The 21731-nt window shown below is 41.9% G+C and overlaps 1 protein-coding gene across 1 annotated transcript; it reads right to left on the reverse strand.

The window, feature by feature from the left end:
• Positions 1-47: 47 nt before the first annotated feature.
• On the reverse strand, positions 48-9427 carry LOC306928762 (uncharacterized protein; the record flags this gene model as incomplete). The annotated part of the gene is made up of 3 exons (XM_079509034.1): positions 48-51; positions 6236-6349; positions 9210-9427. 3 exons carry the CDS (start codon positions 9425-9427, stop codon positions 48-50), a joined length of 336 nt encoding a protein of 111 aa, XP_079365160.1.
• Positions 9428-21731: the final 12304 nt, after the last annotated feature.

Genomic DNA, 21731 nt, shown 5'->3' on the forward strand with positions numbered 1-21731 from the left:
CTTTCACTTTATCAAGACTGTCCAAACTGACCTTATAATCGTTCAAATCATCTGAAATGAGGAGAAAATGTATGTTTTAAACATTCAGGTTAATTTATAACGTTACATGTTTACAGCACACATTACTAATTAATTACCCCCAGAGAATATGCTTTTTGATAAGAAACATTGGCAAAGGTAACAACACAAGATCAGCAGTTTTTGTCCAGAGTTCATAATTGTTTAGCTTCATTATTTGCACTTAGATATAATTGATACATACAGTCATTTGAACATTTAGTCTGACTATGAATTTTCAATCAGTGCACATTCTTACTTTGTCCACTTGTGGTTTGACTGGGTGTCTTCAGTCCAGGTGTGGTTTGACTGGGTGTCTTCAGTCCAGGTGTGGTTTGACTGGGTGTCTTCAGTCCAGGTGTGGTTTGACTGGGTGTCTTCAGTCCAGGTGTGGTTTGACTGGGTGTCTTCAGTCCAGGTGTGGTTTGACTGGGTGTCTTCAGTCCAGGTGTGGTTTGACTGGGTGTCTTCAGTCCAGGTGTGGTTTGACTGGGTGTCTTCAGTCCAGGTGTGGTTTGACTGGGTGTCTTCAGTCCAGGTGTGGTTTGACTGGGTGTCTTCAGTCCAGGTGTGGTTTGACTGGGTGTCTTCAGTCCAGGTGTGGTTTGACTGGGTGTCTTCAGTCCAGGTGTCTGATCAGCCTCAGTCACAACGCCCGTCTCTCTGTGGACACGAATACATATAATAGTTATTCTAATAATTCGTATGTACATACGGTGTGTGTGTGTGTGTGTGCGTGCGTGCGTGCGTGCGTGCGTGCGTGCGTGCGTGCGTGCGTGCGTGCGTGCGTGCGTGCGTGCGTGCGCACATATTTATGTATTCATGTCTGATATAAGTATATGTTCACATGCAATAATAATATCTTATAGTATATCTTATTAGTGTTGTGTATTTTGTACAGAGGATTGACATACTGTGTATCTGGAGGTCCAGGTTCATTACTGAAGTTAATAGGTTCTCCTTTAGACGTGTCGCTCTTCATAGACAGAAGGCTGGGTGTTGGAGACTCTGCTCTGTGGTACAGACTTCTGGAATCACACAAATAGGCCTAATGTTACAATTATCACTTGAATAATACAAAATACCATGTGTTCAAAATTATTTATTGTTATGTCCCACGAGTGAAATCTTTAGGTTTTATAGCAGATTTTGTATTGACCTGTACTTTCTTTGAAATGTCCATTCTACAAACTGTTAATAAGATAATCAATCAACCAATCAATCAACCAATCAATCAATCAATCAATCTCACAACATACAACATGAAAACAGAAAATTAGCAATTCAATAATAGATATTGATTTAACAGTGTGTATCATAGACAGGACATTATGCATAGAAGCAGCCAGTCTATATAGTGCAGCTTCACCTCTGAACTCCACATTGTAAAATGGTACAACTTAATTCACAAACTGCACACATCATAGTAACTTAAACATATTATTTAGCCCTAGAACACTAAACACAGGTGGTTTTCACCCAGACAATTACATTTGTGTAATTTTCATAATGTTTCTGATGTCTGAGGTGGGTGAGGCAGGTGTTTAGTGATAGAGAAAAATCCCATACACGCACAATGGGATTTTCTTTGTTTTTTCTTTTTTTCACTGGACCATTCTGACAAGTCCCAGGAATGGGTGGACCAAAGGAGAAGTTCTATAGAGCGTCGCAGTCCCGCCCCCTACCATGGACCAGGAAATGAATCCCAATGCATTTTTCCCATAGACATTTCATAAAGTATTTATTTAAAGACGGTTTAAAGACGCCGCGGACAAAGCCAACTCGAGTCGTGACAACTCATGACAACACAAACAATATTTTGGACCAAACAAATAATTACAAAGAAGAAAAACAACAAAAAAAGTGTTGTAACCTGCCGTTTTTTTCTTCTTTCCGATTATTTTTTCGGCCCCAAAAATTGTGTTTGTTGTCATGATTTGTCACGACTCGAGTTGGCTTTGTCCGCGGCGTAAACGTCTTTAAATAAATACTTTCTGAAATGTCTATGAGGAAAATGAACGGAGAATCATTTCCTGGTCCATGGTAGGGGGTGGGACTGCGACGCTCTATAGGCTACCAGTCACAGACTACTCTTGTTATCATAAGCTGTATTTGTCGCACATATTTATGTATTCATGTCTGATATAAGTATATGTTCACATGCAATAATAATATCTTATAGTATATCTTATTAGTGTTGTGTATTTTGTACAGAGGATTGACATACTGTGTATCTGGAGGTCCAGGTTCATTACTGAAGTTAATAGGTTCTCCTTTAGACGTGTCGCTCTTCATAGACAGAAGGCTGGGTGTTGGAGACTCTGCTCTGTGGTACAGACTTCTGGAATCACACAAATAGGCCTAATGTTACAATTATCACTTGAATAATACAAAATACCATGTGTTCAAAATTATTTATTGTTATGTCCCACGAGTGAAATCTTTAGGTTTTATAGCAGATTTTGTATTGACCTGTACTTTCTTTGAAATGTCCATTCTACAAACTGTTAATAAGATAATCAATCAACCAATCAATCAACCAATCAATCAATCAATCAATCAATCTCACAACATACAACATGAAAACAGAAAATTAGCAATTCAATAATAGATATTGATTTAACAGTGTGTATCATAGACAGGACATTATGCATAGAAGCAGCCAGTCTATATAGTGCAGCTTCACCTCTGAACTCCACATTGTAAAATGGTACAACTTAATTCACAAACTGCACACATCATAGTAACTTAAACATATTATTTAGCCCTAGAACACTAAACACAGGTGGTTTTCACCCAGACAATTACATTTGTGTAATTTTCATAATGTTTCTGATGTCTGAGGTGGGTGAGGCAGGTGTTTAGTGATAGAGAAAAATCCCATACACGCACAATGGGATTTTCTTTGTTTTTTCTTTTTTTCACTGGACCATTCTGACAAGTCCCAGGAATGGGTGGACCAAAGGAGAAGTTCTATAGAGCGTCGCAGTCCCGCCCCCTACCATGGACCAGGAAATGAATCCCAATGCATTTTTCCCATAGACATTTCATAAAGTATTTATTTAAAGACGGTTTAAAGACGCCGCGGACAAAGCCAACTCGAGTCGTGACAACTCATGACAACACAAACAATATTTTGGACCAAACAAATAATTACAAAGAAGAAAAACAACAAAAAAAGTGTTGTAACCTGCCGTTTTTTTCTTCTTTCCGATTATTTTTTCGGCCCCAAAAATTGTGTTTGTTGTCATGATTTGTCACGACTCGAGTTGGCTTTGTCCGCGGCGTAAACGTCTTTAAATAAATACTTTCTGAAATGTCTATGAGGAAAATGAACGGAGAATCATTTCCTGGTCCATGGTAGGGGGTGGGACTGCGACGCTCTATAGGCTACCAGTCACAGACTACTCTTGTTATCATAAGCTGTATTTGTCACACATATTTATGTATTCATGTCTGATATAAGTATATGTTCACATGCAATAATAATATCTTATAGTATATCTTATTAGTGTTGTGTATTTTGTACAGAGGATTGACATACTGTATATCTGGAGGTCCAGGTTCATTACTGAAGTTAATAGGTTCTCCTTTAGACGTGTCGCTCTTCATAGACAGAAGGCTGGGTGTTGGAGACTCTGCTCTGTGGTACAGACTTCTGGAATCACACAAATAGGCCTAATGTTACAATTATCACTTGAATAATACAAAATACCATATGTTCAAAATTATTTATTGTTATGTCCCACGAGTGAAATCTTTAGGTTTTATAGCAGATTTTGTATTGACCTGTACTTTCTTTGAAATGTCCATTCTACAAACTGTTAATAAGATAATCAATCAACCAATCAACCAACCAATCAATCAATCAATCAATCAATCTCACAACATACAACATGAAAACAGAAAATTAGCAATTCAATAATAGATATTGATTTAACAGTGTGTATCATAGACAGGACATTATGCATAGAAGCAGCCAGTCTATATAGTGCAGCTTCACCTCTGAACTCCACATTGTAAAATGGTACAACTTAATTCACAAACTGCACACATCATAGTAACTTAAACATATTATTTAGCCCTAGAACACTAAACACAGGTGGTTTTCACCCAGACAATTACATTTGTGTAATTTTCATAATGTTTCTGATGTCTGAGGTGGGTGAGGCAGGTGTTTAGTGATAGAGAAAAATCCCATACACGCACAATGGGATTTTCTTTGTTTTTTCTTTTTTTCACTGGACCATTCTGACAAGTCCCAGGAATAGGTGGACCAAAGGAGAAGTTCTATAGAGCGTCGCAGTCCCGCCCCCTACCATGGACCAGGAAATGAATCCCAATGCATTTTTCCCATAGACATTTCATAAAGTATTTATTTAAAGACGGTTTAAAGACGCCGCGGACAAAGCCAACTCGAGTCGTGACAACTCATGACAACACAAACAATATTTTGGACCAAACAAATAATTACAAAGAAGAAAAACAACAAAAAAAGTGTTGTAACCTGCCGTTTTTTTCTTCTTTCCGATTATTTTTTCGGCCCCAAAAATTGTGTTTGTTGTCATGATTTGTCACGACTCGAGTTGGCTTTGTCCGCGGCGTAAACGTCTTTAAATAAATACTTTCTGAAATGTCTATGAGGAAAATGAACAGAGAATCATTTCCTGGTCCATGGTAGGGGGTGGGACTGCGACGCTCTATAGGCTACCAGTCACAGACTACTCTTGTTATCATAAGCTGTATTTGTCACACATATTTATGTATTCATGTCTGATATAAGTATATGTTCACATGCAATAATAATATCTTATAGTATATCTTATTAGTGTTGTGTATTTTGTACAGAGGATTGACATACTGTATATCTGGAGGTCCAGGTTCATTACTGAAGTTAATAGGTTCTCCTTTAGACGTGTCGCTCTTCATAGACAGAAGGCTGGGTGTTGGAGACTCTGCTCTGTGGTACAGACTTCTGGAATCACACAAATAGGCCTAATGTTACAATTATCACTTGAATAATACAAAATACCATGTGTTCAAAATTATTTATTGTTATGTCCCACGAGTGAAATCTTTAGGTTTTATAGCAGATTTTGTATTGACCTGTACTTTCTTTGAAATGTCCATTCTACAAACTGTTAATAAGATAATCAATCAACCAATCAATCAACCAATCAATCAATCAATCAATCAATCTCACAACATACAACATGAAAACAGAAAATTAGCAATTCAATAATAGATATTGATTTAACAGTGTGTATCATAGACAGGACATTATGCATAGAAGCAGCCAGTCTATATAGTGCAGCTTCACCTCTGAACTCCACATTGTAAAATGGTACAACTTAATTCACAAACTGCACACATCATAGTAACTTAAACATATTATTTAGCCCTAGAACACTAAACACAGGTGGTTTTCACACAGACAATTACATTTGTGTAATTTTCATAATGTTTCTGATGTCTGAGGTGGGTGAGGCAGGTGTTTAGTGATAGAGAAAAATCCCATACACGCACAATGGGATTTTCTTTGTTTTTTCTTTTTTTCACTGGACCATTCTGACAAGTCCCAGGAATAGGTGGACCAAAGGAGAAGTTCTATAGAGCGTCGCAGTCCCGCCCCCTACCATGGACCAGGAAATGAATCCCAATGCATTTTTCCCATAGACATTTCATAAAGTATTTATTTAAAGACGGTTTAAAGACGCCGCGGACAAAGCCAACTCGAGTCGTGACAACTCATGACAACACAAACAATATTTTGGACCAAACAAATAATTACAAAGAAGAAAAACAACAAAAAAAGTGTTGTAACCTGCCGTTTTTTTCTTCTTTCCGATTATTTTTTCGGCCCCAAAAATTGTGTTTGTTGTCATGATTTGTCACGACTCGAGTTGGCTTTGTCCGCGGCGTAAACGTCTTTAAATAAATACTTTCTGAAATGTCTATGAGGAAAATGAACGGAGAATCATTTCCTGGTCCATGGTAGGGGGTGGGACTGCGACGCTCTATAGGCTACCAGTCACAGACTACTCTTGTTATCATAAGCTGTATTTGTCGCACATATTTATGTATTCATGTCTGATATAAGTATATGTTCACATGCAATAATAATATCTTATAGTATATCTTATTAGTGTTGTGTATTTTGTACAGAGGATTGACATACTGTGTATCTGGAGGTCCAGGTTCATTACTGAAGTTAATAGGTTCTCCTTTAGACGTGTCGCTCTTCATAGACAGAAGGCTGGGTGTTGGAGACTCTGCTCTGTGGTACAGACTTCTGGAATCACACAAATAGGCCTAATGTTACAATTATCACTTGAATAATACAAAATACCATGTGTTCAAAATTATTTATTGTTATGTCCCACGAGTGAAATCTTTAGGTTTTATAGCAGATTTTGTATTGACCTGTAATACATGTATTGACCTGTACTTTCTTTGAAATGTCCATTCTACAAACTGTTAATAAGATAATCAATCAACCAATCAATCAACCAATCAATCAATCAATCTCACAACATACAACATGAAAACAGAAAATTAGCAATTCAATAATAGATATTGATTTAACAGTGTGTATCATAGACAGGACATTATGCATAGAAGCAGCCAGTCTATATAGTGCAGCTTCACCTCTGAACTCCACATTGTAAAATGGTACAACTTAATTCAGAAACTGCACACATCATAGTAACTTAAACATATTATTTAGCCCTAGAACACTAAACACAGGTGGTTTTCACCCAGACAATTACATTTGTGTAATTTTCATAATGTTTCTGATGTCTGAGGTGGGTGAGGCAGGTGTTTAGTGATAGAGAAAAATCCCATACACGCACAATGGGATTTTCTTTGTTTTTTCTTTTTTTCACTGGACCATTCTGACAAGTCCCAGGAATAGGTGGACCAAAGGAGAAGTTCTATAGAGCGTCGCAGTCCCGCCCCCTACCATGGACCAGGAAATGAATCCCAATGCATTTTTCCCATAGACATTTCATAAAGTATTTATTTAAAGACGGTTTAAAGACGCCGCGGACAAAGCCAACTCGAGTCGTGACAACTCATGACAACACAAACAATATTTTGGACCAAAAAATAATTACAAAGAAGAAAAACAACAAAAAAAGTGTTGTAACCTGCCGTTTTTTTCTTCTTTCCGATTATTTTTTCGGCCCCAAAAATTGTGTTTGTTGTCATGATTTGTCACGACTCGAGTTGGCTTTGTCCGCGGCGTAAACGTCTTTAAATAAATACTTTCTGAAATGTCTATGAGGAAAATGAACGGAGAATCATTTCCTGGTCCATGGTAGGGGGTGGGACTGCGACGCTCTATAGGCTACCAGTCACAGACTACTCTTGTTATCATAATCTGTATTTGTCATTCATGTAATTCACATTTTAATGCTACTCAGAATGTAATGTAATGTTTTCATATTTGGAAATGTGCGCTGTCACATGGCATGCATGCATTACACAAATGTCAATGGTCATACGTCATCGATATGTCATCGATATGTCATCGATGACTGAAGTCACAAGCTGGTCACCTGAAAGAGAGAGTGCTTTTTCACAAACAACAGGGTCAATGTTCTTCCAGTCACAGTCAGACTACTGTTGTTATGATATTCTGTATTTGTCATTCATGTAATTCACATTGTAATGCTATCCAGAATGTGTGTAGCAGGCCAATGTAATGTTTTCATATTCGGAAAGGTGTTGTCGTATATTACGGAGCCACATTACGATGAAATATCCATATTGCTTATATGTTATAATATAACATATAAGCAATATGGATATTTCATATTTCACCTATATATGCTTAAGCAGTATATTATACTGCATATATAGGTGATGACAAACAACTGGCTGCTACAGGGAACCCAAAAGTTGATATTGGAGGGTCCCCTGCCAAAGTTGCCGCAGCCAAGAAGCGCCTATAGTGATCAATTCTAAAGGTTTGCTATGAGATTGTAAAGGCTATTGAATTGGACCGTGGATATACCATTGTATAGATTTGGCTGCAATAGTGTTACTGGGGACGCACATGCACGTGCACACCCCACATGCACTATTTGGAGAATTATATAGGGTCTCAAATGTGCGGAGATCCACAGTCAGTTGAGAGTTGACAGAGAGGCAGTGAGATCATGCAAGGTTCCAGATGAGATCGGGGACTGCTATGATAGGACTGCTCTAGGATGGCTCTGGAGTGGACTGATCATGATCATTTGGTAACTAAGCTTTGTCCTTAATAAAATGATACAGAAATAAGGACATGCCTGGTCTTCTCCAATAATTTATGCTACAAGGGTCAAAAGTGCTTCCTGGACACTCAATATACGACAGTGTGCTGTCACAATAATTAACCAGATGATCACACCAGCAAAACTACATGTTATTCATCACTAGTTGTATAGTGTAAAAGGGTAACATATTTTAGTTTCCTCTCACAACATTGCAGCAAAAGGAAAACTGAATAAAATAGCAACAAAACATAATATAAATGGTTATGTTGTGGTTGTACTAGGCATGTAAAAAAAAAAGTGTAGTAGTTACAGGGCCTGGCCAAGAGGGGGCACCAGTACACCAGACTAGGACTAGGCTGTCAGTAGGAGGAAGTGACTTTATTATGTGGCGATAGAGCTTCCAGTCTGTTCCTCACTTGGGAAATAAACAAGCATAATATTGTACTGTAACCTTGTGTGGCGTCTTTAAGTTACCACAGCAATATAAAATCTTACTAAATATACAATAGGCCTACACTAACAGGTGATAGTTAAAATGTATATGTGGCATACTGTACACTACTGTACACATACTGTACTCATACTGTACACATACTGCACACAAGCAGCCAGCCTGTCTACTGAACACCACACTGTGATTTGTACCACTTCATTCACAAACTGCTCACACAGTAACTTACAATCTGTAGATGAACTTTGAACAGGGTTGATACAACATTATTAGATGTTATGACTTGTTTTTGCCATTCATGTAACTTAGCATGAGATCACATGGTTGTGTTATAGTGTTGTGTATATAATGCTGCTGCATTGTCTGAAGGAAGCCAAGCCAAAATAAGTTTTACGCTTAGTATGTACCTGTAGTGTACACAAGATGGATTGACATACTGTGTATCTGGAGGTCCAGGTTCATCACTGAAGTTAGGAGGTTTTCCCATAAACGTGTCACTCTTCACAGACAGAAGGCTGGGTGTTGGAGACACAGGTCTGTGGATGAGATGTTTGTCAGCTCCCTCCTCCTCTCTCTGCTCACACTGACTCATCTCTGCTCTGTGGATGAGATGTTTGTCAGCTCCCTCCTCCTCTCTCTCCTCACGGCGACTCATCTCTGCTCTGTATTAAACCTGTCAAGATCACATAAGTCACAATACACCAGACAACAGTCAATGTTTGCTGTATATACACAATGTGCGGACACGCCCGCACGGCGCGCACACACACAAACGTTCATGTTCCAACATGTAGGGGAATTTGTGCTCCACATCAATGCGACGCAGCCTCGTCGGCCCGAGCCGAAGGCCCTGCACGCCACATGGACAAAAAATGCTATTTGTGCCAAAGTTACTGCAAAAAATGCTATTTGTTTCAAAAGATCTTCATTTTATAGGCCTACCATAACATATGGATGATGCAATGTGACATAGCTCTGTTTACAAAAAACTACCTCCTCTAACTAACTGTATATAATTATACTTTCCCATTTTCAACAGTTTTTATTGTATTATTTGTGAACGCTTGCCTTGGCAATGTAAAACGTATGTTTTCTCATGCCAATAAAGCTCCTTTGAATTGAATTGAGGGGGGGGGGGGTGTCACAGGGTATGTGAAGGTGGGAGGGTGAGCGTGGGGAGGGCACAGCCCGCGTGCGGAATTTAGCATTTTATTGTCAAACTGGGGGTTTTTCGTGATGCTGAATCCATTGCAAGCATTAGTAAAAACACTCCTTTGCCTAAAAATGCCCATAGCCGTCATCACAAATGTGATGACGTTTGTGATGACGGTCATTTGATGAGGTCAGTTGAGGTCAGTGGCTATGGATGAATTTAGCCCAAGGAGTGTTTTTCGTGCAAAACTAATGCTGGAATGGATTCAGCATCATGAAAACCCCCTAGTTTGACATGTCACATGCTACTTAAAGTATAATGAAATTTGGAATGCTTTGCCTTATATTGGTTGATAATGGTGCCCCAACTTTCAGCAGCTGTCACAAAGTTTGCCAAGGGAGTTGGGTTGGAACAATTTTTTCTGTGATAGTACACACCTTTATGAACACATCTGTGAAGAAAGCTAGTGGTAAGCATTTTTTTTGCAGATTTGCCACAACTTAAGCTAACTTTACCTAACTATAATAGCGGATTCGACCGTTATCATACGATCTTATCTGCCCAGTATGTCCGTTTATCATTCATCTTATGGGCCCAGTATGGCCATACTGGCCTACTCACCATAGTAGCCTGGTCAAGGTTTCCCCCTGGTGGACGTGTCATTTCCAACTATTCTCTGCCTATCGGGACGTAACTCGGACGGCGCTGATTCGGGTCTGGTGGCCTTCGCAACGCTCGGCACGGTGCCTCACGTAGCTCAAGGCCACCAGACACGGCGCGCCTCCGTCAGGACATCAGCGATTATCAAGCGAAATAATCACGGAGAACTACCGACTGAGCCGTTGGGTCAGCAGAGCATGCCCATACTCGTCCGAAAAAGACTATGTTACTATAGTCTATGAGTACCAGTAGGGGCAAAAGTGGTGCTGTTGTGCCAGAAACAGAGAGAGAGATAGTGCTGCACTGTTGCCTGCTAATGAGAGGGAGGGGGAGGGAGAGGGGGAGCACCACTCAGTTCACACAGGTGTGTTTTTGTTCAATTCTTAGCCTATATTCTCGGCCAATTTGGCCAAAATTCCGAGGTAGGCATTATTTGGCTATAGGCGGAAATGACACAGTCTCCGTTCAACCAGTGTTAAATGGACCAACAGGCTTCCATATTCAACCAGTGTTAAATGGACCAATAGGATTCCATATTCAACCAGTGTTAAATGGACCAATAGGATTCCATATTCAACCAGTGTTAAATGGACCAACAGGCTTCCATATTCAACCAGTGTTAAATGGACCAATAGGATTCCATATTCAACCAGTGTTAAATGGACCAATAGGCTTCCATATTCACCCGGGGGAAACAGAGTTGTTGCTGAGGTCCAAGTGGAAAAATCACACCTGTGTGAAGTGAGGGTTGCTGATATATTAAAGTCTAAACTCATGTTGATGTAATGGTGGTGTAAAACAAACGGTGTCAAAGCAAACATTAAATTTCACGATGACGTGAAGTTTCCCTTCATTGTCAATATGGCGTTTTTAAAACAAACATTGAACTAGAAACAAACATTAAACCTGTATCCTCAAAAAACCAAAAAACAGTCACTCGGGTGGTTAAATGTGTCATGTGTGTGTTCGTGTGAGAGAGAGAGAGAGAGAGAGAGAGAGAGAGAGAGAGGGGGGGGGGGAGAGAGGGAGAGAGAGAGGGGGGGGAGAAAGAGAGGGGGGAGAGAGAGAGGTGGAGGGAGAGAGAGGGGAGGGAGAGAGGGGAGGGAGAGTGTTGTAAGAGAGAGGGGGAGGGAGAGAGAGAGGGGGGGAGAGAGAGGCAGGTGGGAGAGAGAGAGGCGGGTGGGAGAGAGAGAGAGAGGGGGGGAGAGAGAGAGTGTTGTAGAGAGTGTGGGGGGAGAGAGAGAGAGAGGGGGGGATTAATTGATGGCTTGTTTTTCAGTAAAGTTGCTTGAAAATATTGGTAGTTTAACTAGTTGTAGGTTGCCTAATGTTGTTTAAACCTGTGATTCTGATCAAACATTGTCATGAAGGACCCCCATGTATTTGTGCACACGGACCCCCATCTGAAGAATGTTCTGTGCCAGGTTTTTGAGTGGTGCAACCACTCCAAGGAACAGCAATGTCCCTATGGGACATTGCTGGCGCTGTTGTGCCAGAAACAGAGAGAGAGAGATATTGTTGCACTGTTGCCTGCTAATTACAGAGAGAGAGAGAGAGAGAGAGAGAGAGAGAGAGAGAGAGAGAGAGAGAGAGAGAGAGAGAGAGAGAGAGAGAGAGAGATGAGTTGCACCACTCAGTTCACACGGGTGTGATTTTATTTTGTATTTGTATAAAACAAAAACTATTTTGCTTATTTCTCTCAAACAATCTGGCAACACCTACCTCTCGCCTCCAGCTGTTATACCATTGTTATACACAGCCGTGTAACAACCGGTGTTGCCAGATTGTGTGAGAGAAATAAGCAATCATGTCTATGAAAAGAAGCAACTCCACAAATGAGCTACTATAATACTTAATATTTATATACTAAGACTATACATCGGCAGCTACTTGAGAATAGCAGATCTACAAGCTCACAATGTGTCGCTGTGAGCTTGTAGATCAGATGTTTTCCAAAATAGTTTTTGTTTTATACAAATAAAAAATAAAAAACTGGCACAAAACATTTTTCAGATGGGGGTCCGTGTGCACAAATACATGGGGGTCCTTGGCTTTATGACAATGTTTGAGCAGAATCACAGGTTTAAACAACATTAGGGAACAAGCCTAAATAAGCAACTACACTTTAGAAACAAGCCCAAAAAAACACAACCTGCAACTACTGCCAACAACTTTACTGAAAAACAAGACCAAAGTCGCTTATAACAAACGGACATGGCAACACCGATAACAACTCCATGAAGAACTCTCGTTTTTGTTAACAGGAGATTTAAGACGTTTCTAACTCATGTCGTCATGTCGACGTCGCAACACAAATAATACAAACTATGAAAAACTACGCCATCACATTATCAAATGAAATAGTGTGGTTTAAAGAACTGAAATGTATTCCTACAAAAGCACGACCGTATAACGTTCACAGTTGAATGAGTGGCTTCTGACGAACACGGAAGTGGTTTTTTGTTTATTTATTTTTTTGATTGATTGAAATATGTATTAACTACAGTTTGCAGAATTACAGTACATTTCAAGCACAAACTCAATACAAAGACTGTTAACTGTGAGTGGACGACCCAATAAATAAAGCATTACACTTGTTTACAAGAGGGTCTAGCCCTGGTCCAGTGCTTAAGGTGCTGCCACACCATCAAAAGAGCTGCGCACGTTCTCGGCTGCGCGTAGCTTAAAGCTTGAGTTTTTAGACAGCTGGTGGATGGAAATTAAGCTCCACCTCCGCCGAATACTTGCGCGACGGCCAGATTCCCGGAAACGCTCTCCTCCGCTCAAGTCTTCCGCGGAGGTGGAGCTTAATTTCCATCCACCAGCTGTCTAAAAACTCAAGCTTTAAGCTGCGCAGCTTAAGAAGTGCGCAGCTTAAGAAAGTTTTGCGCTATGGTGTGGAGACGGTGTTACAGCGAGTATAGGTGCTGCCACACGGTCAAAAGAGCTGCGCACGTTCTCGGCTGCGCGCTGCTTAAAGCTTGAGTTTTTAGACAGCTGGTGGATGGAAATTAAGCTCCACCTCCGCCGAATACTTGCGCGACGGCCAGATTCCCGGAAACGCTCTCCTCCGCTCAAGTCTTCCGCGGAGGTGGAGCTTCTTTTCCATCCACCAGCTGTCTAAAAACTCAGAATTTAAGCTGCGCGCAGCTTAAGAAGTGCGCAGCTTAAGAATGTTTTGCGCTATGGTGTGGAGACGGTGTCTCTCTCTGACAGCACTGTTCTTTTGGCAAATCTAGTGAGCAAATATAAGACTTCCGGTGGACGATCTCTTCAAAATAAGAGTACCCTCTAGAGTATTGAAAAAAAGTTTAATTTGCACATTAAAACTACAAATGAAGCATTTAAATGATGCTATATGATGCTATAAGACACACATTATGTTTCTGTGTAAAAATAAGTAATTAAATAACGTAAAAAAGTTATCTAAATGGATAAATGCTATTCACTGGAGTGCATGGACTTTATAAAGTGGACACTGGACAAAAAAAGACCTCCTCTACAACACCACACTGTCCGCTAAGCAGCAGAGGTGTAAAACAAAAATTGGCACGCCATACAGCGAGGTGAAACATAAAAAAATGTCCCATTTCCAGACTAAAGTCAACTAAAGTGGACACTGGATAGTTTTTGACCTTTCACCTCGCTGTATGGCGTGCCAATTTTTGTTTTACACCTCTGCTGCTTAGCGGACAGTGTGGTGTTGTAGAGGAGGTCTCCACGGACATGTGCGTATGTCACACTAGTCGATACATAGCAGGGATTTTTGTCCAGTGTCCACTTTAGTTGACTTTAGTCTGGAAATGGGATGTTTTTTGACCTTTCACCTCGCTGTATGGTGTGCCAATTAATTTTTTACACCTCTGCTGCTTAGCGGACAGTGTGGTGTTGTAGAGGAGGTCTCCACGGACATGTGCGTATGTCACACTAGTCGATACATAGCAGGGATTTTTGTCCAGTGTCCACTTTAGTTGACTTTAGTCTGGAAATGGGACATTTTTTTATGTTTCACCTCGCTGTATGGCGTGCCAATTTTTGTTTTACACCTCTGCTGCTTAGCGGACAGTGTGGTGTTGTAGAGGAGGTCTCCACGGACATGTGCGTATGTCACACTAGTCGATACATAGCAGGGATTTTTGTCCAGTGTCCACTTTAGTTGACTTTAGTCTGGAAATGGGACATTTTTTTTATGTTTCACCTCGCTGTATGGCGTGCCAATTTTTGTTTTACACCTCTGCTGCTTAGCGGACAGTGTGGTGTTGTAGAGGAGGTCTCCCCAGACATGTGCGTATGTCACACTAGTCGATACATAGCAGGGATTTTTGTCCAGTGTCCACTTTAGTTGACTTTAGTCTGGAAATGGGACATTTTTTTATGTTTCACCTCGCTGTATGGCGTGCCAATTTTTGTTTTACACCTCTGCTGCTTAGCGGACAGTGTGGTGTTGTAGAGGAGGTCTCCACGGACATGTGCGTATGTCACACTAGTCGATACATAGCAGGGATTTTTGTCCAGTGTCCACTTTAGTTGACTTTAGTCTGGAAATGGGATGTTTTTTGACCTTTCACCTCGCTGTATGGTGTGCCAATTAATTTTTTACACCTCTGCTGCTTAGCGGACAGTGTGGTGTTGTAGAGGAGGTCTCCACGGACATGTGCGTATGTCACACTAGTCGATACATAGCAGGGATTTTTGTCCAGTGTCCACTTTAGTTGACTTTAGTCTGGAAATGGGACATTTTTTTATGTTTCACCTCGCTGTATGGCGTGCCAATTTTTGTTTTACACCTCTGCTGCTTAGCGGACAGTGTGGTGTTGTAGAGGAGGTCTCCACGGACATGTGCGTATGTCACACTAGTCGATACATAGCAGGGATTTTTGTCCAGTGTCCACTTTAGTTGACTTTAGTCTGGAAATGGGACATTTTTTTTATGTTTCACCTCGCTGTATGGCGTGCCAATTTTTGTTTTACACCTCTGCTGCTTAGCGGACAGTGTGGTGTTGTAGAGGAGGTCTCCCCAGACATGTGCGTATGTCACACTAGTCGATACATAGCAGGGATTTTTGTCCAGTGTCCACTTTAGTTGACTTTAGTCTGGAAATGGGACATTTTTTTATGTTTCACCTCGCTGTATGGCGTGCCAATTTTTGTTTTACACCTCTGCTGCTTAGCGGACAGTGTGGTGTTGTAGAGGAGGTCTCCCCGGACATGTGCGTATGTCACACTAGTCGATACATAGCAGGGATTTTTGTCCAGTGTCCACTTTAGTTGACTTTAGTCTGGAAATGGGATAGTTTTTGACCTTTCACCTCGCTGTATGGCGTGCCAATTTTTGTTTTACACCTCTGCTGCTTAGCGGACAGTGTGGTGTTGTAGAGGAGGTCTCCACGGACATGTGCGTATGTCACACTAGTCGATACATAGCAGGGATTTTTGTCCAGTGTCCACTTTAGTTGACTTTAGTCTGGAAATGGGATATTTTTTGACCTTTCACCTCGCTGTATGGTGTGCCAATTAATTTTTTACACCTCTGCTGCTTAGCGGACAGTGTGGTGTTGTAGAGGAGGTCTCCCCGGACATGTGCGTATGTCACACTAGTCGATACATAGCAGGGATTTTTGTCCAGTGTCCACTTTAGTTGACTTTAGTCTGGAAATGGGACATCTTTTTATGTTTCACCTCGCTGTATGGCGTGCCAATTTTTGTTTTACACCTCTGCTGCTTAGCGGACAGTGTGGTGTTGTAGAGGAGGTCTCCACGGACATGTGCGTATGTCACACTAGTCGATACATAGCAGGGATTTTTGTCCAGTGTCCACTTTAGTTGACTTTAGTCTGGAAATGGGATGTTTTTTTACCTTTCACCTCGCTGTATGGTGTGCCAATTAAATTTTTACACCTCTGGTGCTTAGCGGACAGTGTGGTGTTGTAGAGGAGGTCTCCCCGGACATGTGCGTATGTCACACTAGTCGATACATAGCAGGGATTTTTGTCCAGTGTCCACTTTATAAAGTCCATGCACTCCAGTGAATGGACTTGGGCACTCCAGTGCATGGACTTGGGCATTTATCCATTTAGATAACTTTTTTACGTTATTTAATTACTTATTTTTACACAGAAACATAATGTGTGTCTTCACAATAACTGTAATGTAATAACAATACTAATAATGTAATGTAATAATTATTTAATTAACCACGCTTTTATTCTGAAAGCAACCGGATGTCTTAAATTTGCTAGCTCTCTGGCAGGAAGTTCTAGATTTGCCAAAAGAACGGAGCCCTCTCTGACGCCCTGTGGAAGTCCCTTCCGCAGCCCTCTGGTCAATTCTCACTCCCGTGCGCGGGTTTTCAAATACTGTTGCAAAACAAGTGTTTAATATATAGTGTTTAATATATAGTGCTTCATGGTTTTGGCCACAATAAAGTAGCAGTTTTTGTACTGTCTTTATTGTGCTTTTGTCTGAAATGTAACCATATTATTCGACGGAATGTGAAAAAACAAAACAAATCGATGATTATTTCTGCCATTGTATAAACACTGTAAAAACGGCACAGTTCCAAAGTGATTAAAAACACTTACCCGATATTTTTGGAGTCCAGAGTGTAATGCTTTATGGTGTTATTGTTCACAGTTAACAGGTTTGTCCAGGGCCAGTGCATATAGGGAGGAGTTTCACTCAGAACGGGTTATTAGGTGCTGCCACACAGTCAAAAGAGCTTTGATTGATTGATTGAAGAATTTATTAACAGTTTGCAGAATTACAGTACATTTCAAGCACAAACTCAATACAAAGGCTGTTAACTGTGAGTGGACGACCCAATTAAGCATTACACTTGTTTCCAACAGGGTCCACCATGTTCAAATCATCAAAACATTTAGAGACGTACAAATAGACACTTCTATAGACAGAACAGGAATTCATCAAAAAAGAATTCATCAAAAAGGAGGTAAAAAGGGAAAAGAAATATATACAGTGAGGGGAAAAAAGGGGGGGGCGGGGGGGGGGGATTCAGATTTTACGGGGGCCAGTTTCGAATTGCAGCCATCCGTAGGTGCCCTTTGAGAGCGGTTTTGAAGGAGTCAAGGGATTCGCATGTCTTAATGACAGTTGGTAGGGCGTTCCACATTTTGGTGGCATAGGAGCGAAAAGAATTTAGTCCCTTGTTTGTGCCGAATCTGGGTTGTACATGGTTCGTTGCACTCCCTCTGGTGTTGTGGGTGTGGACTTCGTTAACATTAAGGAAGTATCTAGACAGGTACATGGGTATCTTGGTGGTGTATCGAATCTTGTGGACCAGACCCATTGCAAGATGCTGTACTCTGTCGTCGACCCTAAGCCATTCCAGCCTGTCGAAGTGGGCAGGGGTGAGGTGGGTTCGGGGGGCTAGATCAAGTAGGAGCCTGACCAGTTTGTTTTGGGAAGTCTGGAGCCTGGTTTTAAGGGCCTTTGAGGTGCTGTGGTACCAGGAGGTGCATGCATAGTCAAAGAAACCCTGTACAAGGGCTCCTGTTAAGGTCTTCAAGGTGTTTTTGTTGACCAGTGAGGAGATCCTGTAGAGGAATCTTGTTCTATGGTTGACTTTTTTGATTACGTTGGTGGCCATTTTATCACCGGAAAGATTAGCCTCCAGGATGGAACCTAGGTAGGTAATTTCATCTTTACGTGTGATAACATTGTCACCCACTCTAACCAAGAAGCCATTTGCCTTGCTGAGATTACTAATAGAGCCAAAGAGAATGGATTCAGTTTTTCCCAGGTGTAAAGATAGTTTGTTATCAGCGAGCCAGGTGCAGATTCTACCGAGTTCAGAGCTGAGGGCATTTTCAACCTGCAGTTTGTCCCTGTCCGAGACCAGCAGTGCTGAGTCATCTGCGAACAGGAACAAGTTGCAGTCACAGGCTGAAGTCATGTCGTTTACATATATTAGGAACAGTAGAGGCCCTAGTATGCTTCCTTGTGGAACGCCACAGCTCACTGGGAGGGGGGGGGACAGTGTTCCGTTCACTTCCACCATCTGTTCTCTCCCCTCCAGGTAGGATTGCATCCAGCTCACTGATGTGCTATCGAAACCAATTGCTTTTAGCTTGTTAACCAGTATGGAGTGGTTCACGGTGTCAAAAGCCTTTTGGAGGTCCAGCATGACCATGCCGCAGTATTTGCCAGCGTCCACCTCTTGTTTGATGTGGTCGCTCAAATAGAGGAGGCATGTGTCAGTGGAGTGGGATGTTCTGAAGCCAGATTGGAACTCGTACAATAATTTATTAGTGGCAAGATACTTTTCAACCTGTTCATAGACTATTTTTTCCATCACTTTCGAGATGGAACTAAGAATAGAAATAGGGCGGTAGTTGCCGGGGTCTAATTTACTCCCTTTCTTGTGCAAGGGGGTTACTTTGGCCAGTTTGAAATCTTGGGGGACCTGTCCCTGTTTGATGGAGAGGTTTACTATGTGGGTGATGATTGGAGCTATAGAGATGGCTGAGTCTCTGAGAAATTTGGAGGGAATGTTGTCATGGCCTGTGGCCTTGTGGGGTTGGAGGGCACTCAGTTTCTTAATTACCTCATCAGTTGTTACCATAACTAGTTTAAAATCGTCTTTACAAACACCTAGGTTTTTGTAGAAGGTTGTAATGTGCTCTACACCAAAGAGCCCAGAGTGGGAGGGCAGTTTGTTAACCAGAGTTGTTGATATGTTTGTAAAGAAGATATTCAAGTAGTTGGCCACATCAAGGTTGTCAGTGATGAGAGTGTTGTCAGATTTGATGTTTATGTTCGAAGATCTGGTTTTTAGTTTCTGACCATAGCTTAGTTGATTGTTTAGTATCTTCCAGAGCTCATGAGGATTGTTTTTGTTTTCCTCAGCTTTATCATTAATGAAGTTACTTTTAGCTGATTTGGTCATGGCAGTTACACTGTTTCGTAGTTTGATTCGTTGTGTATTTAGGTTGTTCAAACGAGCTTGGCGAACACTGTCGAAGCGCTTGGCTAGCTTTGACTTGCATTTTAGAACTTCAGAGCATTTTTTGTCTCTGGCTTTCATTGCAGCCAGTATGTCCGGATTCATCCATGGTTCCGAGCGGGTTTTGCCCCTGGTGGTTCTCAAAGGAGCCATGTTGTTCAGTACTGATGTAAATTTGGTTTTGAAGCCAAGCCAAGCTTCTTCGACATGTGTGCTTTTAAGCTCATCGGACCAATCCAGACACTCCAATACTTGGTTAAAGACCTCACTAGAGTAGGTTTTGAGGTCCCTTGATATGACTGTTTTGTGGCAGCCGGTCTTAAGTTTTTGTATTTTGCGGGTACAGAATATCATAAAATGATCACTAAGCCCACATACAATAACCCCTTTCTTGGAGATTCTGGATTTGTCCGAGGACAGAATGAGATCAATGACAGTTTGAGTAGAATCACACACTCTAGTGGGTTGGGTAATTAGCTGACTGACACTATGTAGATCACAGAACTTACTGAATGACTTAAACACAGGTGCTTCCTTTCGTTGCATGTCTGTATTGTAGTCGCCAATCAGGATTTTCTCTACACATTCCTCCTCAGCTAAGCACCCCTCAAGTATATCATAGAACCCATGTTGGTCAGGCGGTCTGTAGACGGTGCCCACTAATACTGATTTAGCTTTTTTGAAAATTAATTCAACCCACACAGTTTCAATTTCATCATGCTGTAAGTCAGTACGAGTAACATATTCAGTGTCTTTGTGAATATACATACACACGCCACCACCATGCCTGTTTCTGTCGTTTCTGATCAAAGAATAGTTCTCTATTTCAACTTCTGGGTCTTTGGTTGACTCATCAAGTTTGGTTTCAGAGAAGCTAATGATGTTCGCCTTACCGCATTGAAACATATGCCTGATTTCAGCCATTTTGGGTCCAAGGCTGTTGACATTCAGGTGAAAGATATGAAGTCCGTTGGCTCTGACTATGGTGCTTATCTCCTCCATGGCGAAATAGGGGAGCGGAGGGCCATTGTTGTCTGTAGAAGCCGCGGGTTGCCGTGGGGGGAGGGTGGGGGGTGCGTGGGGGTCGTCGTGGGGTGGCGGGAGTGGGGGTCCCGAGGGCTCTGGTGGGGCCGATTGAGCCATGGTGTCGACCGGAGAAACAGCAGAAATAGCAGGTAAAGTATCACGGTGTCCGTCTCCAGCCTCGTTGTCCCCCTTGGTTGGATGTGGAGACTCTTCACGCCTGTAGATGGTGGTGTTGTCCGTGTCTTTTGCCTCGACTGCCGCCGATGTAAGATCTGCGTTGGGTCCCCAAGACGGCTCCGTGCCCGTACCTTGAGTTGGCTGTGTGGCCGTGACCGTCTCATGCGTTGTCCTTGCGATGGATCCCCAAGGCGGCTCCGTGCCCGTATCTTGAGTTGGCTGTGTGGCCGTGACCGTCTCATGCGTTGTCCTTGCGATGGATCCCCAAGGCGGCTCCGTGCCCGTATCTTGAGTTGGCTGTGTGGCCGCGACCGTCTCCTTTGTTGTCCTTGCGTCCGTGATCATCAGGCAAGTTTGTTTCTTCGCCTGAAGTCTAGTGATTACAGGACCAGGATTGGGTTGGATGTCTCCTGCCATTAACAAGAATATACAACAGAACAGGCGTCTGTCGATCTTGCCAAGTAGGGGTTTGTTTCTTTTGTCCGGATTGCAGGTTAACAGTGCGTGGATTCCAGCCGCGCCGTGTCCGAGATGTTTACCGGTCGATCCATTGTTGTTGTTGCCGAGGAGATAGAACGTGCTGTGTTCTTCGTTGTTTACGCTGGTGTTGTTCTCGTAATCAATTCTCCTCATATCCACGTGATGGTAGAACCAGGGTGAATTGGAGTAGAAATCCATAATCCACAGGAGTATGAAAAGAAAATGAGCGAGAAAATGCGCTTTTTTGTCAACATTCTGTGACTTGGCGCAGGAGCGAGACGAAACACGTCTGTCCATCTCAACGACCGGATACCACGTTCTCGGCTGCGCGTAGCTTAAAGCTTGAGTTTTTAGACAGCTGGTGGATGGAAATTAAGCTCCACCTCCGCCGAAGACTTGCGCGACGGCCAGATTCCCGGAAACGCTCTCCTCCGCTCAAGTCTTCGGCGGAGGTGGAGCTTCTTTTCCATCCACCAGCTGTCTAAAAACTCAGAATTTAAG

The sequence above is a fragment of the Electrona antarctica genome, assembly GCF_951216825.1.
Source record: "Electrona antarctica genome assembly, chromosome: 8".
In the NCBI taxonomy this organism is placed as follows: domain Eukaryota; kingdom Metazoa; phylum Chordata; class Actinopteri; order Myctophiformes; family Myctophidae; genus Electrona; species Electrona antarctica.